The sequence below is a fragment of the Lathamus discolor genome, chromosome 5 (genome assembly GCF_037157495.1).
Source record: "Lathamus discolor isolate bLatDis1 chromosome 5, bLatDis1.hap1, whole genome shotgun sequence".
NCBI classification, from domain to species: Eukaryota; Metazoa; Chordata; class Aves; order Psittaciformes; family Psittacidae; genus Lathamus; species Lathamus discolor.
In genome coordinates this window covers 113,666,259-113,691,766 of record NC_088888.1, presented here as the reverse complement: position 1 = coordinate 113,691,766, position 25,508 = coordinate 113,666,259, and the positions used below count along the sequence as shown (strand labels likewise).

Sequence of the window (25,508 nt, the reverse complement as noted above, 5' to 3'; positions counted from 1 at the left end):
TGTGCCTGGCCTGATCGCAGTATGTGACTACGTTATCAAACCACTGTCAGCCCTCTGTCTGCACTTGTTTGGAAACAGTCTGACATCTAACAGAGAAGGGTTTAATATTTGGACTTCTTCACATCATGTTATATTATGGGTGTTTCTACTCTTGAACATGTTTTCTGCATTTTCAGTAAGAAAACTTACAGGTTTGGAGCTTTCCTTGGAATCTTCATGTTCTAAAGTTTGAAAGAAATATATTGTCTATTAGGATTTCCTTTATTCTTTTGCAGATTATTAAAACTGTGCCTATAATGGACCTTTAAATTTAAAACCAGTTGATAAAGAAAATTAGTTACATTTTACGTGTAGTAAGATCTCCGTGGATAGAGTATTTGTTAATTTTAGCTTTCTTGTGTTCTTTAGCTGGCTCATGTGACTGCCCTGAAAGTAAAAGACCACAATGGTAGGTACATTAGTTTGCAGAGTGTCTTAAGGTTTATTTGTTATCATGTAATGATATTTATATATACTGTGGTTGTAGTCACTTGCTCTAGTCACATTTGGCTTCTTCCTGAACATTTCTAAATGCTTCTGTAGTTACTTGAATTTTGTGCATGCAGTTGAGTTCTTCACTGGAAAGTAAATACCTGGACAGAACTTACTCCCTTGAGTAAGAGGGGACAACAGGGTAGAAGACAAATGCACAGATAAATATATCTTTATGAATATTCGTAACAAAATTGCCACTAATGTGCAGTCTTATGCTTCTCTAACCATACCTTTTTGGCAGCTCTTCCGAAGTGCTAGCAAGTACTTTGGTAACTGCTGTAGGATGTCTTATTGGTGCTGCAAGGTTTTGGCCTTAATTCACCCTTTTTATAGTGACAGCAAACTGGCAAAGTGTCTTGCACATCCTGCCCATCTGGGAAAAGATAAAATAAACATAAGCTTTAACAGGCAAGGCTGCTTCCACTGGATCTGATCCAATGACTGAAACAGTGAGGGATAGGAGAAGCTGTTTCTGATAAATACTCTGGCAAGGCTTTTAAAGGGGAGGCAAAAATTTTTCCTGCTTGCAAAACAGGAATTGCCTGCACTGTTGTTGGAGAACATTGGTGTTAGAGGGAGGAAGTCTTGGGTAATCAAAAGGTAATCAACAGGTTTAGGTAATCAAAGACCTGATTCCATTGTTTACTCTTAAAGGCCTTATGACTGTCAGCTAGTCTTCTCTTGCTGGGATTAGCAGTACTGCTATTTGTTCTGATGCAATATTTTGTATTTCTTTCCAGCATCTTTTAAAGAAGAAGAAAACTCCGCTTTTGAGATGCAGCCTTTTCCTTCTCTGCAGAGAGTAAGCAGTGAATACAGAGCAATAGAGATGGCAACTCTTGAACAGGAAAACAGTAGTTTTCTTTCAGTTTTGCACACATAGCAAGGAATATACATTTTTGGTTTTAGGCCTCTGATATCAATGCTGGTACTGACCACAGGCTTTATTGTTGGCCATTGTAGCCTTTTCAGTGCTTAAAAGTAATAGTCTGTATATATCTCAAGTTCCTTAATTCATAAACTCAAACTGCATTGCTCCAGATACACTCAGATTTACAGCTGGTTGACATCTGGGCATTGCGTTTTAATGCATCAAAAACTGATTTCTGATTTTGGGGAACCCCTCCCACCCACACCCCAAACAAAACCCAACAAAACAAACAACAAACACCCAAGCCCCAAACCAAACAGGCTTGTGCCAGAGCATATAGGCATCAGGTACAGGTCATATGCCTCCCTGTGTTTTTTACTGTCTAATCAGATTAACTACAGAAAACCAAGAACTTTGTGTAACAGACTAAACTGTTGAGGTTCCATTCCTCTACCTGTTTTGAGTCCCTAAATATAATTTTCTTCCCGTGAGAAATGGCGTGTTACTTTCCTCTCTGCCTGTTACCTTTATAGGGTTAAAGAATCATCTACTGACTTTTCCTCATTTTCATTAGCTGTTAGCTTCACCTTTTGATTTAAAGTCACTTTACAAATACTCTTTACAAGAATTTCACATACTCTTTTTCTGATCATCATAATGGCAAGCTCACGGTTTTCATACTTAGGACTATGTGTTACTTATGATACCTTTTGCATTCAAAAAACCTTCCTGGTGAAGTGAAAAAACATTTCTTCTTTAGGAGTACAAAAAAATCGGAATGTCTCACACATGTTAAGGTGAATTGACTTCTTTTTGTACCTTGTCTGATTTTTGTCCTTAAGATTTCATCCGGTTTTATGTATTTCCTAACTTAAAGCTGGAGTAGTAAAAGGTGTATCTTGTGTTGAATGTTTTTATTCTACTTATAGACCCCATTGGTATTAAAAGCTAATGTATTATCCCAGTAATTGCTCTCACAGCGCAGTTTCCTCCTTTGCTGTGAGGTCTCTTTATAATGAATTTTTTTTCAGGTCCTGGATTCTGTTTCTGAAGATGTTGGGTTCAACATAGAAATAAAATGGATCTGCCAGCAAAGGGTAAGTAAATGTACATGCGACTGACTTTGATACTTTGCCATTTTAGTGGCTAAAGCTTGTAATTTAACCTGGCAATTAATGAGCTACAAAGGCATAATCTTGCGTTTTTCAATGTGACTCTCTTCTTTTTATTATAACCCACTGTCTTTAAATCTGGGAGTGTAGTAGCATCACTTCAGCAAATGAACAAACTTACTTTTAAAACAAATAGGAAGTATTTATAGGACTGAGGTCATATTGCAGCTCAGACTGCTCTTAGCTGAAGACCCTTTTCTAAAGTCAGTGGATCACAACAAATCAGGCATGCTATACATAGGAACAGTGACAAGAAATTCACCCTCTCCTGGGCTGGTGCAGGAGCAGCTACAACATGGTGCAGTAATACAAGCAACTGTTCCCTTCTAGTTAGCACTGCTGTGGACTCTGCTGGGTTGCTTAGTGCTTTGACTAGAAGGAAGCAGTTGTCAAGGCTAGGACTGGAAGTCTGGAGTGGTGGAAAGAAACTAGTAGTCGTAGGTGGAAGGCTGTATGCATGGAGACATGCTAATGGTCTTCAGAGAAAGGAGAAAGACTGGTCCCCTTTGTCTTTGATAATAGCAGGTACCTAGTTTATTTCTACAAATAGTGTGAGGTGTCCCTACCCGTGTCATGGTGGTTGGAACTAGATGATATTAAGGTCCTTTCCAACTGTAACTATTCTATGATTCTATGATTCTATAAATTTGCTGTTGCATTTTTATATTTAGAAATAGCAAAACAAAATATCTGGAATAGTTTTTAGTGACCTTTCATGGAATTCCTTTGTGTGTTCAAAATTAGAAAAGGCTTCCTAGAAGCTCTCCTTGGATGGGGTGACAGTGAATTTCTTAGTGGAAGTTGCTGCTGAATTCAAACAGCAGTACCTCACAGACCGACAGTCCTATAGAGCTCTAACTAGCGCTCAGCAGGCTGAAGAAGTGACTTCTGTATTCAAACTGGCAAACCAAATTCTCATTTTGCTCAGGTTGAATGAGATACCATTGCTGATTCAAATCATTTTAGTGAGCATTAATCTAAATGGCTGAAATTTCTCCTTTTTCTAGGATGGACAGTGGGATGGCAACTTGTCAACTTACTTCGATATGAACCTCTTTCTGGATATTATCCTAAAAACTGTTTTGATGAATGCTGGAAGAAGAAGAATTGTGTTTTCTTCTTTTCATGCAGATATTTGTACAATGTAAGTTAAGAGGAGATAAATTCTGTATTTTGCTTTCTTCTTTTTAATGGTAGGATTTACTTCGGACATAAGACTACCCAACAAGAAACAAGTAACACATAATCTTAATGGACCTAACCTTTGGGTGCCAAAACAGTTGGGAATTGAAGCAAGACCATTTTGCCGTCTGAGCTGTGCCTAAAATAAGATAGGAGAACAAAGTCAAAGTAGCTAGGTTTTTTTCTGGTGCCTTCCTGAATGCTTCAGTCTTTCTTGACACAACAAAAAGGTCAAGATTTCTTCTGGTATTACAGTCTTTTTCAGTCATACTTGAGGTGTACACAAGCCTAGCTTACAAACAAAATAATTTTGGTACGTTTTATTTCCCCCACTATATCTGCCTTTTACAAAGGACAGAAAATGAAAGGACTTTGGATTACCTGTGTTTGCTAAGTTTTTCTGGGTTGGTTGGTTGGTTTTAAGCAGTTTGCTTTTGTGTTGTGGAATGTCGTATTGAGGGTATTGGGGCACAGAAAAGCATAGGAGTTAAACTAGAGTACAAACAGTTGGGATACATAGAAACTAACAATCTGCTGTAGTACTTTGTAAATGGGCAGGACAAAACCAAATCAAAGAGCATAATTCTCCTCAAGATGGAACTTCCCTGCTTTTTAACGCGTTTGCTACTGTCGTGGTTTAAACCCAACCACAAACCTCTTTTACTCACTCCCCCCCTTCTTGCCCTCCCCCTGCTTCTGGAGGGACGGAGAGGAGAATCAAAAAGAATGCAACTCCCACGGGTTGAGATAAGAACAGTTTAGTAACTAAGGTATAACACAAATCACTACTGCTACCACCAATAATAATAGTGCTAAAGGAAATAACAAGAGGAAAGAATACAACACCTCAACACCAGCTGACCAATAACTCACCCCACTCCCCCCAGCCAAGCACCGACCGATACCTCCTCCAACCCTGCAGTCCCTCTGCCCCTTCCGGGTCCTTCTAAGTTACATCCTGGGCATGACGTGCTGTGGTATGGAATACCTCTTTGGCTAGTTTGGGTCAGGTGTCCTGTCTCTGCTTCCTCCCGGCCTCCCCTCCTCCCTGGCAGAGCATGAGGCTCAGAAAGTCCTTGGCCAGACCAAACATTCGAGCAGCAACTGAAAACATCGGTGTTATCACCACTGTTCCAAGGCCAAAAGATCAAACACAGCACTGTACTAGCTCCTAAGGAGGAGAAAAATGACTGCTGCTGCTCAACCCAGGACAGCTACTTACAGACTTTTTCTCCTAACAGGGTTCGGCACAAGCAAAACAAGTATCCTGTGTTATTTCTCACACAAGGAGAATCTAAACTCTATCCAGAACTTATGGATCTTAGATCTCGTACAACTTCTATTGCCATTACCTTTGCGCAGTTTGAAAACTTGCTGGTAAGCTGATCAGTTCCGGCACTACTCTGCCGTAAAAGGAAACAAAATTACTACTACTTGTAAAGTTACTGGGTTTGACACTAATGCTTATAGTAACAACTAACCTCATAAAAGCAATACAGTAGCATTCGGTGACTGCCAAAATAATGTCCTTCATTTCAAGTATCTGTTTAAAAGTGTTTAAAAAATAGTGTTATCAATAAGCTCTTTATTATGAGTGAAATTGTAAGGAGGTGCAGGTGTCAAAAGATTAAAAACTTGATGTGGGAGTGTTTCAGAAACATGTTTTTTTTAATCAAGGTCTTGTTTTTCAGGGAATTAATGTGCACTCCGAAGATCTGCTGAGGAATCCATCATTTATTAAAAGGGCCAAATCTAAAGGCCTAGTTATTTTTTCATGGGGTGACGATGCAAATGACCCAGACAACAGGAAGAAGTTGAGAGAATATGGTGTTCATGGGCTGATATATGACAGGTACTTAATTGTGCTTTAAAAATAACAACTAATACAGCTGAGAGATTATTGCAACCTGTTTCTTGTGAAATTTCACATTGCTTTTGGTTGACTGGGTGTAGAATATCTTCCTTTTGTACTCTAAGTACAGGAAGCCCTTAAGGCCAGGTCAAGAAGAAGACTAACATTAACTCCTACTCTCTTAACTGTGTATATATATGAGGGAAAAGAACTGTTTTTTGTGAGCTTACATGTAATTTGGTTCTTTAAAGAACTAGTGCATGGTAAGGACTTTTAACATGCTGTTAACATTTTAACATGTTAACATGTTAACTTTTAAATGTGTAGGTGACATGGTGAGGACAGTGTTATTTAACTGTTTGGCTGAAGTCTTCAGCCTTCTATGTTTAGTTATGGAAATAGTTAACACAACTTGAATAACCTGAACTTCTGCCAACATTCTGTTCTGTTTCAAAGCTGTGAATTCACTGTTTTTTTCCTGTTACCTTGGAGTTACACCCAGGCAAATAGTCAAATTTAGTCACTTCAGAAAGTAGTTACACAGAAAATTCAGGTGGACATCAGAATACCGTGGTAAAACTTAGAATGAAAATATTACCTTAGGTCCTTAGAAAACAGACTAAGTTTTAGCTTTTTTATCATGAAAGATGTGAAATTAATTCTTACAAGCTAGTGATTAATTTGGACAGCCATATTAAATTAGAATTTCTGAATTTCAAATTCCACAAACAGTATGTTTGGGGAGGGGGGAGAAGATAAAGTAATTGTCAAGGGCTCTGTTTTATAAAGCTAAAACTAAGAGTCAAGGTATCTAGAGGCAAGAAACAAAGTAGCTTGCTCTTAGAGTTCTAAGTTCCAAGTATTAAAATAGTTAACTCCCTTCAGTCTGTTCTTGACTATTGGGAGTCCTTCCAGAGTGGCGGGTTCCTCCGGTTTGCCAAAGGTCTCCTTGCTTGTACTGTATAGAGTGTCTTTCTATTTATTGGTGGAAAAGGAGAATGACAAGATTTTTACCTGAGGATGGGCGTCAGACTGAAATAATTGACACATAAGTCCTCTTTCCTGCTACAGCAGTGCTACATGTTGTGCCTCTCCTGTAACTCAGGACTGAGGCCTTTCTAGTAGGTGAAAAGTATCTCAGGACTAGTATGCAGATGAACAGAGTGTACTCTGACTCTTTAGTGTACAGTCATAGGGTTGTTAGGAAATCTGATCCTGTAGCAAGCATAACTTGAAGTGATTAATTATTAGTCTACAGGCAGGTGGGGTGTTTTACTCAAATACTAATGCATAAATTGTTCCTATGAAATGCTCATCTACTGTTTACTAATCCAGCCTCCTAAAGTTCTTAATAGTCCTGAGTAATAGACACACACTAGAGTAAAGTAGTAAAGTGGATGACAGCTTTATTTCTGACTTCACCTTGCTTTCATTGCTTTAGATACTTTATTGCCTAAATAATGTTGCATTTATGTCAAGGCAGCAAGTCTGCTACATGTCACCTTATGTTCCCTTTGTGCTGTTCAGTGTGTTTTAAGTCGCAGTATGATAGCAGAACACCTTTTACCTTTTGGTGACTATCCAGTTCATTGAAATTGCTCATAGGCTGAATTCCCTTGTGGATTTAACTGGGGTGTGTGTGGGGAAGTTCACCTTCCCGCACTATTTAGACCATCTAGATTATTCATAGTATTTGTGTCTCCTCTTACCACCTGCCTCCTGTACCTCTTCCATCGTGTTGACATCTTTGACTTTTTTTGAGAAGAACCCCAAAATCAATAGTAATTCCAAAGCTGTTTAAAACAAGCACTTCAGTGGTGCAATTTTTCTTTCTTTTCCAAGTTACAAACTGCAGTTGAGTAGCAAACAATTATCTAAGTGCAATTGTTGGAGATTCTTAACTCTAAATGGTATTGGCTTTTCTCCTGTAGGTCAAACCAAATATTGGAGTGTTCCTTTATAATTCTCTGTTATTTTCCAGGATTTACTATTTGTCTGAATAGAAAAAATTTCATCCTAATCTGGGTTCCTTAGAAGGAACATGACACTTTGAAAATGGTATAAGATATCCCAAGCTGGGTATTTTGGTACCTGCAAGTCAAGTCCTGTATGGCATGTCTAAATGTAAAACCTGACAGCAAGTGTTTCCATTCACAGTTGGAGCTGCTGGGTAAAGAGGCAGTCTTTCAAATCATTTGAGTATGAAGTTAGGAGTCCAAATTGTATTCAATAGGTATGGTGTGAGCATTCACATTCTGTGCTGTTTGAAGTTTAGAAGTAGATAAATTTGGAACTAATGAAGCAGAACTCAGGGAGGAGATGTATGTGCTTGTTTCTAGGTCGAGAAGTAAGTAGGGACTGCAGTAATCTGTTAGTGTAAAGCCATTTTTTGGAATCATAGAATCAACTAGGTTGGAAAAGTCAAGATCATCAAGTCCAGTGGTTACCCTAGCACTGCCAAGTCCACCACTAAGCCATGTCACTGAGGACCTCATCTACATGGTTTGTGAACACTTGCATGGACGGTGATTCCACCACTGCCCTGGGCAACCTGTTTCAATGCCTCATTGCCCTCTCTGAAGAAGTTATTCCTAATATCCAATCTAAACCTCCCGTGGTGCAGCTTGAGGCTGTTTCCTCTTGTCCTATCACTTGTTACTTGGGAGAAGAGACTGACCCCCACCTCACTACAAGCTCCTTTCAGGTATTAGTGCTCCAGACCCTTCTCTGGATGTGCTCCAGCACCTCAGTGTCTTTCCTTTGCTGAGGGACCCAGAACTGAACACAGGATTTGAGGTGCAGCCTCACCAGTGCCCAGTACAGGGGAACAATCACTGCCCTGGTCCTGCTGGCCACACTATTGCTGATACAGGCCAGGATGGCGTTGTCCTTCTTGGCTGCCTGGGCACAAGCTGGCTCATGTTCAGCAGCCATCAGTCAGCACCCCTACGTCCTTTACTGCTGAGTAGCTTTCCAGCCACTCTTCCCCAAGCCTGTAGCGTTGGATGGGGTCGTTGCGGCCCAAATGCAGGACCCAGCACTTTGGCTCGTTGAACCTCATACCATTATGCTATGGTTGCCCCTACAAATTCCAGAATATTTCCAGGGCTGAAACCAGTTATGTTTCTTTCCATGGCTTCTGCAGGATTTTTGTTCTCTGGACCAAAGGGCAAGTCCATATATTAAAAAATGCTGTGGCTGGTGTCTTGTGGTGTTGTTTTACTAGACCTTAACAGTGAAGATGCTTTAAGTCATTTGTCTGAATAAGGTAGGAAGTGAATACAGGAATGTTAGTGAATTTTAGGTTGCTTGCATATGGCCCTGAGTTACTGCTATTGCATGTGGTGATTGCCTCAATGATTACAAACTGTCTGGGTAGAGATGGTTTCTATAAGCTATTTCTTTTCCGAACTTTGATCATCCATGTAGAATTGGGCAAAACATTGTAGCCACTTGCGAAGATGGCAGAAAAACTGTGTCCTGAATACCAAAAGTTGCTGATATCAAGTGTCGGGCAATAAGAAAATGCAGGTAGGGGGTCTGCCTTTGTTTTGCATGGAGAAAAAAGCTAAGCTGCAAGATTAAATCTGTGAAGCTTACAAATGCCAGCGCTCCTGAAAGAACAATCTCACATGGGCAGGGAAAGAGTTTGTTTCGGTTTTGCTTTTCTTTCCCCATCCCGTCCTTTCTCCACTTGGGCTGCACATCGTGAAACATACCCAAAGTCATTAAACCAAATGGATGCTCTAGTGCAGTTGCTGGGACAATGTTCTGCTTTTTTCTTATGTTCAACTAGCAGTCATCTCAGCATCTAAAGTAGGCAAGCTTTCATGTGGGCCCTAACCCAGAAAAATACTTTAAATGCATGACTGGGTATCTTCTGTTCAAACAAAATTAAATCTCATGCTTAAAATGCTTTACTAATTCAATGCTTAGGCTTTATTTAGAGAAGAAACTTTATTGTAGTGAAACTCCTCAGATTGGCAAAAAATATTAATTTCAAAGCAGGATATGTGGGGTGTTTTATTTGCTGTCTTTCTCCTGGATGAGCCGTGTAAACAATCCAGAAGATATCTCTATGTCTGAACTAACTTAAGTCAGTAAGAACAAGGCAGCCTTATGATTTTACAGCAGTTGGCTATCTGTTAAATACCAGCGTGGAGAGGGGGTGTGGTGCTAACTTCCACTTGGCATTATCTTTTTCTGTTTAAGTTTACTTTAAATGATCTGAGTTCTGTTTGTTGAATAATAGACACAGCTGCATGAAAATATTGAATCGATAATCCTCAAACATTTATGCTGAAAGCTTCTCCATGAGAATCTGCACTGTGTTTGTCTCTTCTATAAACACTACAGTTCCATACAGTTCCATATGGCTGCATGTCGCATTTGCAGACAAAAGCCCTGTGCTCTATCGGTAGTAGTAACTTTCCAAAACTAACACAAATTTAGCTGGCAATAAAGGCAAAAGCATTCAAAAGACATCTCAAAACTAGAAACTGTCTAAATCTCTGCTGATTTATTTGCCGGAAACTGAATGTTACTTTAAATATTGGTGCGGATATATGTAGGATGTCAACTAGTATTACTTGATTTATAATCTGTTCAGTGATTGTATTAAGATGCAATGCAGCAGCAGTCTAAATCTTTCCTATTTTGTGAATTGCAAGGTAAACTCAAGTTAACCTTGAAATGTAAAGCAAAATGAAAACTTTCAGTCGGGCTTCAGAAAAATTTTAGCATGAAAACAGTGTTTCAGTGGTGCTGCCTCTGCTTTTGGACCAAGCAATACTGAAGAAAACCAGCTGTGACTGGGACTTGCCGGAAGTACGTGTTTTCAGAGGTGACAAAAACACCTGATGGGAGCTAAGTACATCATTTCCATGCTCAATGCATGACCCTAGTAAAGAGCTAATAAAATACCTGCCAGAAGCTGCTTACAAACATGGTTAACCATGTTTTAGGAGCAAGGGGCTTAGAAACATGCATTTGCTCTTCTAGTGTCTGACTGATGGGAAAGACATAAGATTTGCAGTTCCTAAGGTGTGTTACTGTATAAAAATCTATCTTCTAATTTCAATGCTTTGTCTTAAATGCACAAAGAAATTTGTAATAGGTAAGCTAACTTAGCTGAAGAAAGCACAGGTTGTACCTGCATCCTGGAAGAAAGGAAGGTTGGGCTTTTCTTTTGCAGGTAACTTCTATTAGGTTATTTTGGGTCACATCTGAGGCCTGTACTGGGTTATAGCTGCTGTGCAAGTAATATTAACTGCTGTGCCTTCTATGTAACATAAAACTGGACAGCATTTGTCCTCACTTCTAGGAGTTTCTTTACAGAAACTATCTTTGATTTTACTGTATGGAATGTGATCCATGCCCTCTTTCCTCATTTAAATCCATTTACTATATCACTCTTTGAGCTGCATCATTATTTTTGATGTCTTGGACTTGCCAACAGTTCACTAGTTGTCTTGCTGGGGAGAAGAGGCACCTTGGCACTGTATCATATAGCTCTCCATTGTTTTGGTTGTGACATTTTGTTCCTTTTGGTCTTACCTTGAAATTATGGTATGAAAGAAAAAGGATGCAGTAAACCCAAACCGCTTTCTTGAAGGAATCATAAGCGGAAGTATGAATATTCCTTAAAGACTAAGCCTCTGAAAGACTCTTTTTCCAGAAGTTTTCATTTCAAAGGAGATAAACCTGGAGTTCTACCGTACCTGAACCTGTGCACAGTAGCTACACATGAGGGTAACTGGATGCCAGGATTTAGATTTTGGATATAAATAACATGCTGATGTTAGAAATTAATATCGGGAGATCAGGATGTCGCAATAAGTGTTGTACCCAGGTTAGATTACGGTAACATGAATGCTTTCGCTTTGTAATGAATTGCACCAAAGTAGTATTTGAGCTGTGCTCAGTGCCTGCACTGTCAAACTCAGAATGTGTTTTGGGTTTGGACAGTCTGGTATGATGACAGTTAAGTCCTGCAGCCTTTTTGCACGTGTGAAAACAAGAAAGTGAAAAGAGGATATAGTATTGAAAATAGTTAAATTTGCATTAAGGATGAATGAAGACCAGATTTTTTGCTTTCTTTTTCACTCTTCATCTCATGTTGTAATGGTAATTTTAAAACATGGTTCTGAGCTGTGTGTGTGAAAATCCTTATTGAAACAGCAAGTACAAACTGCGTTCTGTGTTATGTACAAGCAGTGTATCACAGCATGTTCAAATAATCTCAGGGCTCTGAAATTTCTTTTATGCTTTTAAATTTGACGCCTGGAACACTGCTCGTATTCCTTCACTGCTTTGTGCCACCTGTAAAACCACGTTTTTCAGGAGACTGAGGTGGATGCCAGTGGGTTCCTCTTGAGTATATCCAATAAAATATTAACCATTGTGCAAAAGGAATGCCATATTATATTGCAACATGTGTGGCACAACTTAAGGTATTAACCTCAGACATACTGTTTTTACAGACTTGCTGACACCTAGTGTCACTCTATTGGGAAAACCCCTGTGTTGCTTCATCCAGTCCGCATCATTGTGAGCTGTTGGGTTATATTGATCAGTGGTTCTTCTTTTCTCATTGATTCAGGATATATGACTCGAATCCTGAACAACCAAACATATTCCAGGTGGAGCAGCTGGAACGTCTCAAGAAAGAATTACCAGAGTTGAAAAGCTGTGTGTGTCCCACAGTTAGCCACTTTAAATCCATATCTCCATGTAAATGTCATCACAGTTGCCTGGAAGAGAACTCTGTGGATAACTTAAAGAGTGTTCAAATGCAAAAGGACTGATTCTAGGTAGAATGCTGGTGTGTATCTATTTAACTTTCACCATTGGAACAGTGCTGTCTATGCCTTCAGGTTTGTTTGGTTTGTTAAGTCCCCAGATAGCAATAACTATGTTTGCCCTTCCTGACAGTACTTACTAAAATGTCAACCAATGTTACAATATGCAGCCAATTACAGTCATTGTTTGAATTTCCAGCTAGTTTTAACTTTTGCTATAATCAAGTCTCACGTCTTGAAAAAGAAAAAGTAACACTAAGTGTGTTTTTTTTTTTTTTTAAAGAAATAAGTCTGAGGAGTGAAAGTTCAGAAACAAAATTGTAGGAAAATTTACAATGATCTGATATTGAATATGCTGAAAAATTGTTTTGACTTTGATTTTATTTCAGTGTGACAGCTTGTCAGCCTCTCTGACAACAGGAAATGAAGACAGTGATTGTAACATACATATAATTCGATCTGGCCTGAATAAATTGGTACCTCATGTATACGAATTTGCACTGACAGATCCACCTGCAGAAAGCTTTGTGCCACGGGAAAATAGCTATATATTTTTAAGCAAACTGCAGTGAGTATTAACTCATTTTTTCTCCCACTTCATTTAGGACATTCAGACTGCTGCTGTTGTTTTCTCCGCTGCCAATTCAGTGGTACAGTGTCTGTATATAGCAGTCAAGGGTGAACCACAAGTACGATTTTCCTTTCATTAATCTCACACAGGCCTGCTAAGCTTCAGAAGTGTTGTTAATAATTTTAACAGAGTAAGAGAAACATCTTCAGTGGTTGAGAATCTTATTTTGCACAGTAACCTTAATAAACAGAGTATAAACCATGCACAAACTCTGCAAATTGCATGCTTTAGTTCTTAAGCATGAAATTTAGGTGTTTGCTGAGGTCCTTGCATCTTTACGGTGCTAGTTATGTGTGAAGGGTGCAAGGACCAACTCAGCTACTTCTCTGCCTAAAACCACAGGCCTGTCATTTACGGACATTTGAAGAAAAGGCTTTACCACACATGATTTGTCTTATTTACATAATGCAAGCTGTTGGCTTTTGTATTTTGGGAGATTATTTTTGGTTTGGTTTTGTTTGTTTTGTTTTTGTTTTTTTTTCCTCAGAGCAAAAATCACAAGTGTACTGAATTCAGATAATCTGTATTCTGTTGGCTGGTATCTATCCTCTGTAATTTATTACAAAGTCATAGTTTAGAGTTCTTAATAGGTAGGCATGCATGTCCTTTTTCCTCCTGAAGTTGCAGATCATGCCAACACAACAGCTGTAACTTTCTACTGAAGTGTTAATGTATAATAAGAATGAAAAATATTTATTTTTTTTCTCTTGTAAATTGACAATGAAAACCATACTATGTACTATATTCTTTATATACAGGCATTGCTACATAGAACCGACTGTACAAAGAGTAAAGCCATTGCAAATAAGTGCTTGAGCCTGCACTGCTGAGCAGTTTGAAACAGCTTGTTTCGACTTGCCTTGTGCATTTTAGTATTTGAAGTTCTTTTGTCCTGCACAAACAGCACAGTAATGATTAGGATCCTGGAACCTGTCTTTTATTTAAAAAAAAAAATAAACAACACACACAAAACTTGGCAGTTTGTGACTGTGGTTTTTGGGAGGGAGGGAGGGGGCCTGAACCAGATTCCTGGCATCAGGAGCCTGTGGCTGTTTTAGAGCAAGTCCAGATTCCTCACTGAGGTGATTAATTCTTATTGTTTCTTTCCCCTCATTTGTATACCCCTAGGGGGGTTCTCTTGACGGGTCTCGAGGGCTTTGCCAACGTGTGTGCTGCCCCTGCCGGAGTTACTGTTCATGAATGCAGGGCAGTGCGTACACTGAGATGTTGGACGTGACAGCTATTTTGTGTGAAAGCAGCTTAAAGGCTGTGTAGTCCAAAGCACTCTCTCAGACTCATCACAATGTGATGCTGAGAAGGGCTTAGGCACACTCAGAAACTCGTTTCCAAACCTTCAGTTGCTCAGAAAACATCATCTGCCTGTTCTGTTTGCAGGGGGTGGGGTGGAAATAAATACACCCCCTGTGGTGATGCTTCTGAGCAGCGTTACAGCTTTGGTGCATTCCTGCCCACTGCCTTCTGCACGGGGCGGTTGTTTCGGCAACTCGCTCCAAACCTGACTGCAGCTCAACACGTTTGTCTGCTGCGCCACTTCTGAGAGCTGAGCTCAGAACAGGCACCGGGGAATCAAAGCTCAGCACTGTGGGCACGGCTGGGGGGAGCTCGGAGTGAGACGGGTGTTGGCAAAGAGGATGCTGCCTGTTCCATCCCTGTGCCCTCACACAAGCACGTGGCCACTCAGCACTGATGCTGCATCCCTGGTGCCTGGTGAAACAAGCTTTTGTTTTCTACTCCTGCTTTTGTAGTGTTTCCTTCTGGACCCACCTGAAGTCTGGCCTATGTGTGTGAGACCCGAGTTACTTCATACTCAGCCCTCTGTAAGCAAGTGGGAAGGGGACATGAGAGCATTGTCCCACGCAACACAGTGGCTGGAGAATGAAGGCTCCTGTGATACGCGGATTGACTCCACAACTCGTTAAAGTTGTAAAGTAGGTATGCTTTATTCAGCGCTGAGGTGCATGGGGATCGTTCCTCCAAAGTATGCACACCCAGGGTCGTTTTTCCTTTACATTTATTCCCTTAAGGCATACATATGCATTAGATTACTGTATGTATGTATAGATACGCCTATACATATTTAGTATCTGTCCCCACTTCGTATTATAACGAGCTAGAAGGTCCTTTGCGCCTGCGCAGTGCCCCCTCTGGTCATGGGCAGGGGTCTCAAGATGAAGTAAATGAGTCTTCCTCCTGTGGGCAGGGGTCCTCAAGATGAAGTAAATGAGTCTTCCTCTTCTTAAACTTTTCACCTTTTAATCTTCACGCATGGCTTTAGGGCTTAGTCGGTGCCTCATCCATAAATCATCAGCTTCTCCCCCTTATCAATAGACCGAGACATTCCCATTTCCTTGTCCATAGTTGCTTATCAGTAGAATCAGGCCTCTGTCTCCTCCCCTTATCAGTAGTCTGTGCCTTGTTCGCTTGGTAAGCATGATAGGTGTTTACAGCAGACAATACTTTTGCTTAAGCAAGGGATTCTTCTAACTCTCTTATACAATCCCCTGTATTGTTCCCTCGTACGTTTATTAACCCCGTATCGCCTGCGCACCCTGCGGCAGAGAAGGGTGTCTGCGGTGGGGAGCGGCTGGCTCCGGGCGCTTCCCCCGGGCTGTAGGCGCTGAATCCCCCCCAGCGGGTCCTACAGCTTTGTCTCCCGAACGGTGCGGATGAGGACACGGCTCCTGCCCCACAGCAGTGCTCCTCTCCATGGGCAGCGCTGGCGCGGTCTCCTGCTGCAACGCGAGGAGCGAGGAGCACTCCGCCCACACTGACGGTCCCTCGGGGCTCCCCTCCCGTCCCGCTGACAAGCGCGGTCAGCGGTGAAGCGGCCCCGGCCGGGCGCACCGCGCTAGGGCCGCCCCGAGGCGGGCCGGTCTCACCGCTGAGGGCCGCGGGGCGGGACAAGATGGCGGCGGGCGGGCGGTACTTCTGCACGGCGGGCCGCGGGCTGGAGCCCTTCCTGGAGCGGGAGGTGCGGGCAAGGCTCGGCGCCACGGAGGTGAGGAGCTGCCTGGGCCGGACGGCACCGCTGCGGCTGGGCGGGGAAGGCGGCGAGCCGACACCGGACGGGGCCCCGCGGGTCGGGTCTGGGTCTTACACGGGGCGGGAAGGGGCCTCGAGAGGCTGGCGCAGCCCTGCTACGGGCAGCGATGCCTGCCCCTCGGGCAAGGCGTGCACCCTCGCCACTCCCGGTGAGCTGAGCGGGTGCTCGCCCAAAGCACGTCCCCGGCGTGGTTGATCCTTTCTGTTCTTCCCCTGAGGTGGACTGCGTCTCGGGAAAGGTGTTCTTCAGCACAGAGGCGGCCCCGGGCGAGCTGAGGAAGCTCAGGTCTGGAGAGCGGCTGTTCCTGCTGCTCAGGAAGCGCACAGCGCTTGCGGTTTCTAGAAATAAAGGTACGGCACTGACCCCCCTCCAGTGTGCTCCGGGGGGTGTGCGAGAACGGGAACCCCGGTTCCAGTCGTGCGTGTAAAACAGAACAGAGACCCAAGAACCCCTCTGGAGAGGGACTTTTCAGAAGAACAGGCAGTGAGGGGCCGAGGAGGAATGGCTTTGAGCTGCCAGAGGGGACATGTAGGGTTTTGTGTTAGATCTCTTACCAGCTCATGTTCTCCTGGCGCTGTCCGTGCATGTCTGCGTGTAAGGCATGTAACAAACACCGCACCCTGAAGCTGAAGTCCAGTTCTGGACCCTTTGCGTTGGAACGAGCCGTTTTCTTTGAAGGGAAGTGGCCTGACATGTATCTTGTGTCACTTCAGTGCACAGACTGTGTGTGTTCAGTACACAGATTCCTTGTGAATTTCAGCTCCTCTGGTCACATTCACTGTCAGTGCTGGAATGAGAACTTCAAGTTAGATGGATTGATCTCTGCGTGCTGGTGGGATTTAATTCGGGAGATCGCAGATGGGCTTGTAAAATGCACTGTAAAATTTAAAACGAGAAGTAGAAATACTTCCCCCGTCCCCCTTGTGACCAGCTTCGAGGTTTTAAAGTGAATTTGCCTCTGTATTCCTGGTACCTCTTTTGTCATCTCTAGCTCAAGGGGACTACCCATGAGCGTCAGTTTCGATGTGCGCTGCATGATTTAATCTTGGGTCTGCAGAGCTGGTAATCAGAGGGGTGCCTGGGTCTCTGCTGGGGGGCCATGTGGGTGTTGGTGTGGGTGTTGAGAGCTCAGCTCTGCCTGTGATGTGCCGCTGCTGCTGTGGTTCCTGGATTCACATATTGATGAAATCTGAACACAGTCTCTGTTAACAGCTGTTCTCAGTCCATAGGAAAATCGTGTTGAGCCTGAACTGCTTAACCTGAAACGGCTTTTTCTTCCAGGGAAAATGCTGCATGACATTAAAAGTCTTTTCGTTGAGGAGCCAAAGTATTGGCGGGACGTTATCTCTCTTTGGAGAAACCTTCATGGGTGTGAGGGTAAAAGAGATGATGTCTTTCAAGAAAACCCATTGCCTCTCAAGAGAAGATCAGAAGAGACAGATACTGCAACTAAAAGGCAGAAAACAGAACAAGTGAGAGAGACTGTGTCTGAGGAACATCAGACAAGCTGGAGAGAGGTGTGTGGTAGCAGGGGACTGCCAGACTGCAAGCGGGACTTCCTTAGAAGACTCTTCCAAAAGCAGTGGGGAGAAAGCTATTGCGAATGAGCAGCTTAACTTCAGTTTCAGAGTTTCTTGCCGTTGTAGTGGAGCAGTTGCCAAAGTACTTACGTCACAGGTGTGCTAAAGTATGTGTTTTAACAGAGTTTTGTGAAAGTGAAGGGGGATGTGTGGTTTAGTTGTCATTTCAATTGTGTTGTTTGTTGTAGAATATCAAACTGATCTCATTTTTTTTCTGTATTTTCTCCAAAAAAAGAAGCCTTTAACCTGCGATAACCTGAAGCAGGTGGAAATACAAAGGCTGTTGTTAATTACTGGGCACTGTTTCTCTGGATATTTTTCAAATCAATGCGTTGTACAAGGTTAAGTAAAGGTAAGAGGCTGAGGTAGCTGGGCCCCTGGAGTCTGAGGAGTGATCTTACAGTCATTTACAGCTACTTAAAGGGCCATTGCAAGGACAGTGGAGTCAGACACCTCTTAGTGTAAAAGAGGGCAAAACCCAGAGCTTGCAGCTTTGGTGGGCTCTGGTTCAGTACTGGGGAGAACCTGATCCCCAGGAGGGTGGTGCAGCCCTGGGATGTGTCTTGGCCAGTGGATCTTGGTCCTTTGGAGAGAATGGTAGCATAGAGACTTCCAGGGGCCTTTTCCATCTAGCCCTCTTTCTATCTATAATTCCTTTCTATCATGAAGAAGATAAAAAGATAAAAAAAGCCCCAAACAACCATGTGTAGCTGCAGTTTATGTAGGTTTCTCTTACTTGAAAATAACAGTGGTTAACTACGTTATTCTTCTTTCCTACTGAAATACTTTGGGAAGGTGGGACACATGAGTCTGCCAACATGAATATTTGCTTAAATTTGTGCTGTGTGTTCTCATATTCAAAAGATAGCCAGAGTTTCTGTAGATGCCATAAAAGCATGAAGATTGTGAGTTGCAGCTGTGCATTCACAGGTTTTCTCTTAGGTAATTTAGTTTACAGCATGAGGGATTTTGTGTGTGAAAGAAAATTCTAAAACGATTCCATTTGTTGTAGTTTGGGCAGTACTTGATCTTCAGCCTCCTGCCCTCCAGCGGAGGGATAGTCATTTTGTCCAGAGATGTGTTTTCTCTGCCCCTTTCTCTCACTTTGGCCTGCTGTACTTCTTCTGGTCTTTGTCTGAATTGTTCTCCTAGGGATGGAGAAAGCCTCTTTCTTTATCCAGGTGTTTCTAAGGATTCTGCAGTCTGTGGTCTGTAATCTTCTCAATTCTGTTATTTTTGTGGCCTGTGACCGTTCTTCCCCCTTGCAGGAGATTGGAAGAGCCGTTGGCGTGACGCTCATGAAGCAGTGTGGCTGGCGGGCTGATCTGCGGGACCCTGATGTAGAGGTAGTGGTGCTTGTCTGCCAGAGGGCCTGTTGGTGCTTCCAACATCGCCCTTGATCTCTTTTGTTTTGTTCTCTGCTCCCTTTGCACTCCCAGCCGTGGCTTCTCCCTGTTTGTCTTCCTGCTGCTGAATTAAACTACAGTTGAGGTAGTGTTGAGGAAAGCTTCTTGGTAGCCATGGTGTGTGTGCCTTCCAGAACACTTAAATAACGATGAGAATGGCCATCATGGGCCTACGAGTCAGGGGAACAATCCATATGGGCAATGTCTCAGGACCCAGCATGCTTAACAACAGCTGGACTATGACTGTTAAAAGTGGAGATCACCTGAGCCATTGGGCCACCTTGCAGCCTCTGTAGGCAAGCAGTAAAGTCATGTTTTTGAGGAACTTGACTTGAGAATGCTGTTCATGGAAGAGCCTCCTCCTGGACCCTGCTCCTGACAAGCAGCTTGCTTAAGGCACTCTGTACATTGCAAGCTGTGTGGAGACCTGGGAAAGGATTCACTGCTCTTTCAAAAGCTCTTGTCAAAGGTGTTTCTCCATCCCTGTGCTTGGTGTATGGAAGTTGCTGTCAGCACGGATGCTGGGAGATCTGAGGCCTTCTGTAAGAGCTCTGGGTTCATCCAGTGGTTGTGGTTTTCCCAGGCTGTGCATCAAATAACAGCTTTATTGATCTTGAAGTGGGGATTTTGTTCTTGTCCATATTTTTGCTCTGAAACCTTTCAAATGCTGAGGACTGGGGTATTGCAAAAGTACCGCTTTTTGGGCTTTCTGGAGGGAGGGACTGCAGTCATGCAAGACCTGTTGGGGAGCTCAGTCATCCTTGGGGATGCTCTCTATGGGACAGGAGGACAATTGCTTTGAGCTGCTTACATTTCTCCAAGGACTGCATTCGTGCTTTCCATCTAAAGTTTCCCTTAGTAGCACTCCTGGGGTGTTTTTTGATGGGTTTTTGTTTGCTTGTTTGTGTTTAGTTTGGTTTTAGTTGTTTTTTCGGGAGGTGGTTGTGGTTTTTTTTTCCCTTAAATTAGGAGGGGTGTGCTTGAACCCCTGAATACTAGTATGCAGCAAATAATCATAGAGTGGTTATGTTTGGAAGGGAGCCTAAAAGATCATCTAGTTCCAACATCCCTGCTTAGAGTAAATGCTTGTATGAGTAAAAACATCCATTCAGTGTCACAAAAATTAGTTCTCTTAAAGATTTAAGTGCTTGCTGATGGATTCCTAGCTGACAGAATTCTCTTTGCAGCTTGCCTAAATGCTAAATCCTCTTTAAAATGGCCTTCAGATTATCTAGTGAGATTTCTTGCAATTAATCATAACTTTGTGAAGCATATATTTTTGTTATCAAAAACTACAGTTAGAAGTTCGTAGGAACATCTTGTGTGTCTGGTTTACATGAGTTAAAGCTATTGTTGTGTCAGGTTGAGAGTGTCTGATGTAACCTGTTTCCTCTTTCAGATCTTCCTACATCTTAATGATGTTCACTGTGTGGTGGGGATTCCTCTTTTCAGGTAGGCATTCTCCTCACTGGATTTGTCTTGTCGGTATCAGAAGAGGAATGATTTCTAAATACTCTCGCTCACACGCTGTGAGCATTTATCTTCTGGTTTAATATTCGCTGCACTATCACATTAGTCTTGTGGTCTGCCTGGAGCTTATGTGAGCATGTAGGCCAGACTGTGGTTTCTATCAGTCTGTCTGCAGACGTGTCTAGTTCATTTGTTCATACTACACAGGCTTTTCTGGGTTGTTTTACTGCTATCTTAATGTTGATTTTTTGTCTGCAGGCTTCCTTTGGCAAACAGAGAGTACATCAAGACAGCAGGACTGCGGTCAACAATTGCATGGGCCATGGCATCTCTGGCTGAAATCAGTGTAAGTTAATGTTAATGGCAAAGATGTAGAGTCCCAGATGCATAGGGTTTGCCGTGTTTGTGATCAGAGTGTGCTGTCACCTGCTGTTTGACCAGATCTCTGCTGTAATCCCAGGTCCTTTTCAGCAGAGGTGTTATTCCTTGTACAAATGGATGTGTAAATGGCAAGGTTTTTTCCACTGTCTAGTCTTGAGACCCTGTTAGGTTGTTCTCCCAAGGGAAAACAGAAGCGAGTGTGATGTTTCCCTCAGATGAATTTGATGCCGGTATCCATCTGCAGTCCACTCCTATTCTTTGTCTCTAAATGTTACCTCAAGGCAGGATGTGTAGATGCCTTGTATTTAGTGACGCTATTAATGCTTTTACGATACTCCCGACAGGCAAGTTTGGCTTGGTAAATCAGTAATTATTGCCCTGGGTTCAGTGGGAGTATATAGGTGATCTGTACATCCCTGATTAAGGTTTGTCGTGGGAGAGGAGTCTGTCTTGATTGGCATGCAATAACCCCATGATTTCTGTAGGCTGGTGCCTTTGTGCTGGATCCCATGTGTGGGCTGGGAACGATACTGCTGGAAGCTGCCAAAGAGTGGCCTGTAAGTATCCCAGTGGCAACAGGCAGGACCTTTGCGAGGTGGCTTGTAGGTGCATTGAATAAAATCTGTACTGCAGTTACACCAAAGTCATTACTGTAAACCAGGCTGATCTTTTCAGACAGTTGTAAAATGATGTAGTACAAATGTTCCTCCACCGGAATGTAAATCCAAGTGCTGCATATTTGTGCAGGCAGGTGTTTGAGCCCTGGTTTTATACCTGGGGGTTTGTGTGAGCCTTTAAAACTGCCTGGGCTTATTCTAGGATCAAAGGTGTCAATGGGAGGTATTAGACAGCCAGTTGTCAGAGGCAGCGGTATGGCTGTTTGTAGCTCAATGGGGTCTTGCTCTTAGGACATAGCCTCAGTATTTCTGTAAGTTACAAGTATTTTGATCAGACCAGAATGTGGAAGGGGTGTAGATAGCACATACTTCCCCTACTCGTCTGGGTCTCTGTAGTGGTGATAGATCTCCCAGCAAGGTCTTTGTTTTGGAAGAGCTGTACAACAAGGCAGTTCTGAGAAGGGGTTATAAAATAAATACACCTGTTTGTCAACAAAATGACTTTTCTCTTTTTCTCTGAACAGGAAGCCTGTTACTGGGGTGCTGATATAAGTGATTCACAGTTAGAGGGTGCAGATGTGAATATTAGGACTGCAGGCCTGATGGATAAGATTGAATTACTTAAAGCTTCTGTGAAAGGTGTGTGTGTTATATGTGAAAGGCTTTCCAAGTGAGATATATTTGGAGTGGTTTTTGTGGTTCTGGAATTATGCGGGTAATGGAGGTTCTCTTGAGGTCGTGTGAAGTAGAGCTAACACTCAGCAATGTGAGTAGTGACTCCATAGTGCTAGTGACTGGAGAAGTATTTGTTTCCCCCTTCTCACCCCTGGGAACTTTGGTAAGAATAAACTCAAGAGAAGACATTGAAACTAATAATTGTCAGACATGGGCAGTAGTTTTCTGTCGTAATGGTAAATTTGTGAATACCACAGAGACTACGTACACGAGAAGGTTTTTTTTTTTTGTCTAATGGGCACACAGTGAGGACAAATCCAGATAAATGTGGCTTGCAACTTAAATTTACCAGGTGAATAGTAGGGGGGATTCCTTGAGCTCAGTGTTGTATTGTTAAAGTTTTGCAATAGGAGTATTTTAAATGACAATGCCTTTCTCCTGGAATTGGGAATCTGCTTGCTGTCAGCTCATGTGCTAGTCTGGGGGGAAGGTAGTAAGTTTCTGACCTTATTTGGACCTCAGAGCCTGGATCTAAATTAGTCCTGTATGAAATCCGTGACAGACAAGAGCTGGGTGTTTTTCCCTGTGCAGGGGTGATGAAATAGGCATCTATTTTTTTTACCTTGCAATATTTATTTCTTACCAGAAGGGAAAGAAACATTATTTCTTATTAATAAGAACCCAAAGCTGGGTCAGATTGCTCAGGGCCTTGTCCAGTCGAGTTTGAGCATCCTGAGGGATGGAGAACCCATAGTCTTAACCTTTTATATGCAGACTATGCTCTGGTGAGCGCAGCCAGTGTGTGGCTGGCCTTCATCACCACAAGGGTGCAGTGCTGCATTGTGGTCAAGAGAGCTGACTGATCCAAGGATGCAGAAACTCTGGGGAGATACTTCATAGACCCTAAGTCCAATAGAATCCAAGTGATTCTGGCTGTAACCAGATTCTTGGGGGGGAAAAAAAAGGGTATAGATGGAAATTTAACATGTCGTTCCTTGTCATTCATACGTATATATCTGAACATCTGCACTAAGTGAAGTGTTTGCAAGCTTAACTATTCTTTTGCATTTGGTTTGTAAAGATGCACAGGTGTGTTGAGAAGCAGCAGTTAGTTTGGAACCATGCCATCCCTGTCTTACTCTCACACCACCAGTAACACACATACCACCAGTAGCAGGGAATCTGCAAGAGAAACCACGCTATCATGCATCTGTTTCTTCCCAGTCTGCATTTACTTTGGCTTTGTAAGTGTAGTTTGTGAGGATAAGTACAGAAGGAGCTGTGGGTGTGGGTCCATGATCCACATAAGAGCCATCAGACAGCTGTGTAAGGTGGATGGGGGCATAGATGCTGCTCATTGTTCATGTAGTCAGATGTAAAGACCTGCCTTTATTCTTCAGCATTGCCATTGCCTTCAGAAAGCTTCGACGCTGTGATTTCAGATATTCCATTTGGGAAGAAGTTCAAGATCACAAAAGACATACAGGTCCTACCAGATATTCTCCAGGAAATGGAGAGGTATGTGTGGCCTTTGATATGCTTGGAGTTTGTGTGTCTTGATGGTTTTCAGTTTTAAGTGTTCATTCATCTTCACGTTTTCTCTGCTTCAAACACTCTCGATCTCTGTAGTTGATCCTGTGCAGGTTGTGAAGGTCTGAGTCCTTTTCTTGTCTCTTGGAGGCTGTTGTGGCTTGTGTTGCAAGCTGTGAAAGTGCTGATGGCAGCGCAAGCTGACAAGGAATGAGTGTGTGGTGTGAGTGTGTGTCGTGTCCCAAATGTTCTTTACAAGGCAGAAAGGAGAAAGAGAAGAGGATCACCATGGCCAGGCAAATAAAGCAATAATCCTTTCCTGGAGGTCTGCTTGTATAAAATCATAGGGTTTCCTTTTGGGTTTTCAACCAAGCTTTTACCAGCCTGCATTGGCAAGAAGGATCTCAGACCAGAAAATGGTGGTGTGCTTTTTCCTTTCTGTTAGCATGTCCTGGAATATCCAGCTAGCCACCTGGTTTGCTGTTAGATGCCTCTGTTCATCCCTCATGCTGTCATTTTGTGGCAGAGTTGAACCAAGTGAATAGTGGGCTGCTTCTAATAGGCAGTTCCATCTATCTGCCTCTTTATGTCTTGGCTGAAAACAACCCCTTTCTGTAGGGCTGGTGTTCAGTGGGTGTTGATCTCACTTACCCAGTGCCAAAATGTGGTGGGAAGATGGTGAAGAAGGTGAGGTAGCTCCATAGAATGGCAGGGCAATCTTGCATAATCTTGTGTTGACCACCCCTCCCTTTGGCCGTGCTTGTCTTCTGGTCTCATTGCTCTGCTGGACCATCCTGCCCAAAGTATGTCCTTGGGAAGGGGAGGTGAGGAAGGGACCATTATCATGAGAGCTCCATCAGCAAGACTGTTTAATCCACTTGGAGTGAACAGAGCCAGGATAGTCTTTCCCCACCCACCCTCTCTCAAAGCCAAATGTAGTGCTTGCTCATCTACCTAGAAAAATGGATTACAATCAATGGTTAGTATTAATCTGCTTTCTGGACAGGATGCAGTTCTCCAATCTGGGAGGAGTTATGAAGGTAGGGATTAAAATTCCATTTGGAGATGTAACTTGCTGAGTTGAGCCATGACCCTTAACATGCTTAGGTGATCTGTCAAATGCAACTGACATCTGAGGTGTCAGCAGTATTGAGTTCTGCCCAGATGAAGGAAGGCGAGGCAGGATAGCACCTAACCTCTATTTTTCCTGCAATTGCCAGGCTACTTCGTGTTGGAGGGACGATTGTATTGCTGCTGAGCCATGATGTCCACAAGCGCATGGATGACATTACCAAGTGTTCTGAACGTGACTCTGCTGCTGCCATTTCTGATGGCACAGGTGAAACCACCACTGCAAAAGCCCTGCATGCAGATGGGAATTCTTCCTCCTTAGTGAATGGTGTTGAAGAATCCTTTCTCAATAGCAGACAGACATGTTTTGGCTCTCTGGTTCTAGATGGTGTCTATGGGGTTAGTCTTGGAAAGACGGATGCTTTCATATACAAATATAAGAAGATTTCTACTGCTGGGAATCAGTAGATATCTTGCACTGTGCCTAAGTGAACTTGAGCCCTTGTACACTTGAAAAGCAGCATGGCAGTGATCTCCTGGAACCCTGCTAATCCAAACAACTGCTTGTATTTGTTAGCTCACCTCACTTCCTTTGGATGTCCTATGGTGCTGCTTTTCCCTCTTTTTTTTTGGGAGAGTTGGAAGATGCCTACTGGTGTTTCAAGTATTACT

At 42.7% G+C, this 25,508-nt stretch overlaps 2 protein-coding genes across 3 annotated transcripts in view; both read left to right on the top strand.

Moving 5' to 3' along the window:
- Positions 1–14,018, top strand: part of LOC136015767 (glycerophosphocholine phosphodiesterase GPCPD1-like) — a 44,520-nt gene extending 30,502 nt beyond the window's left edge. For both annotated transcript variants that reach the window (XM_065682171.1, XM_065682172.1), the window contains exons 14-20: positions 409–448; positions 1,275–1,336; positions 2,437–2,502; positions 3,585–3,721; positions 5,001–5,136; positions 5,451–5,611; positions 12,213–14,018. In XM_065682171.1, the coding sequence (XP_065538243.1) occupies positions 409–448; positions 1,275–1,336; positions 2,437–2,502; positions 3,585–3,721; positions 5,001–5,136; positions 5,451–5,611; positions 12,213–12,417 (807 nt within the window). In that variant the 3' untranslated portion in view covers positions 12,418–14,018. The remainder of the gene's footprint in view (positions 1–408; positions 449–1,274; positions 1,337–2,436; positions 2,503–3,584; positions 3,722–5,000; positions 5,137–5,450; positions 5,612–12,212) is intronic.
- A 1,670-nt stretch (positions 14,019–15,688) lies between these two features.
- Positions 15,689–25,304, top strand: LOC136015765 (THUMP domain-containing protein 2-like). Its single transcript, XM_065682169.1, is given in 11 exon segments — positions 15,689–16,061; positions 16,324–16,456; positions 17,388–17,610; positions 17,612–17,783; positions 18,955–19,032; positions 20,492–20,544; positions 20,821–20,908; positions 21,429–21,500; positions 22,085–22,199; positions 23,636–23,753; positions 24,986–25,304. Coding segments are annotated over 11 exon segments (1,464 nt in total). The 5' UTR covers positions 15,689–15,968.
- The last annotated feature ends 204 nt before the right edge of the window (positions 25,305–25,508 follow it).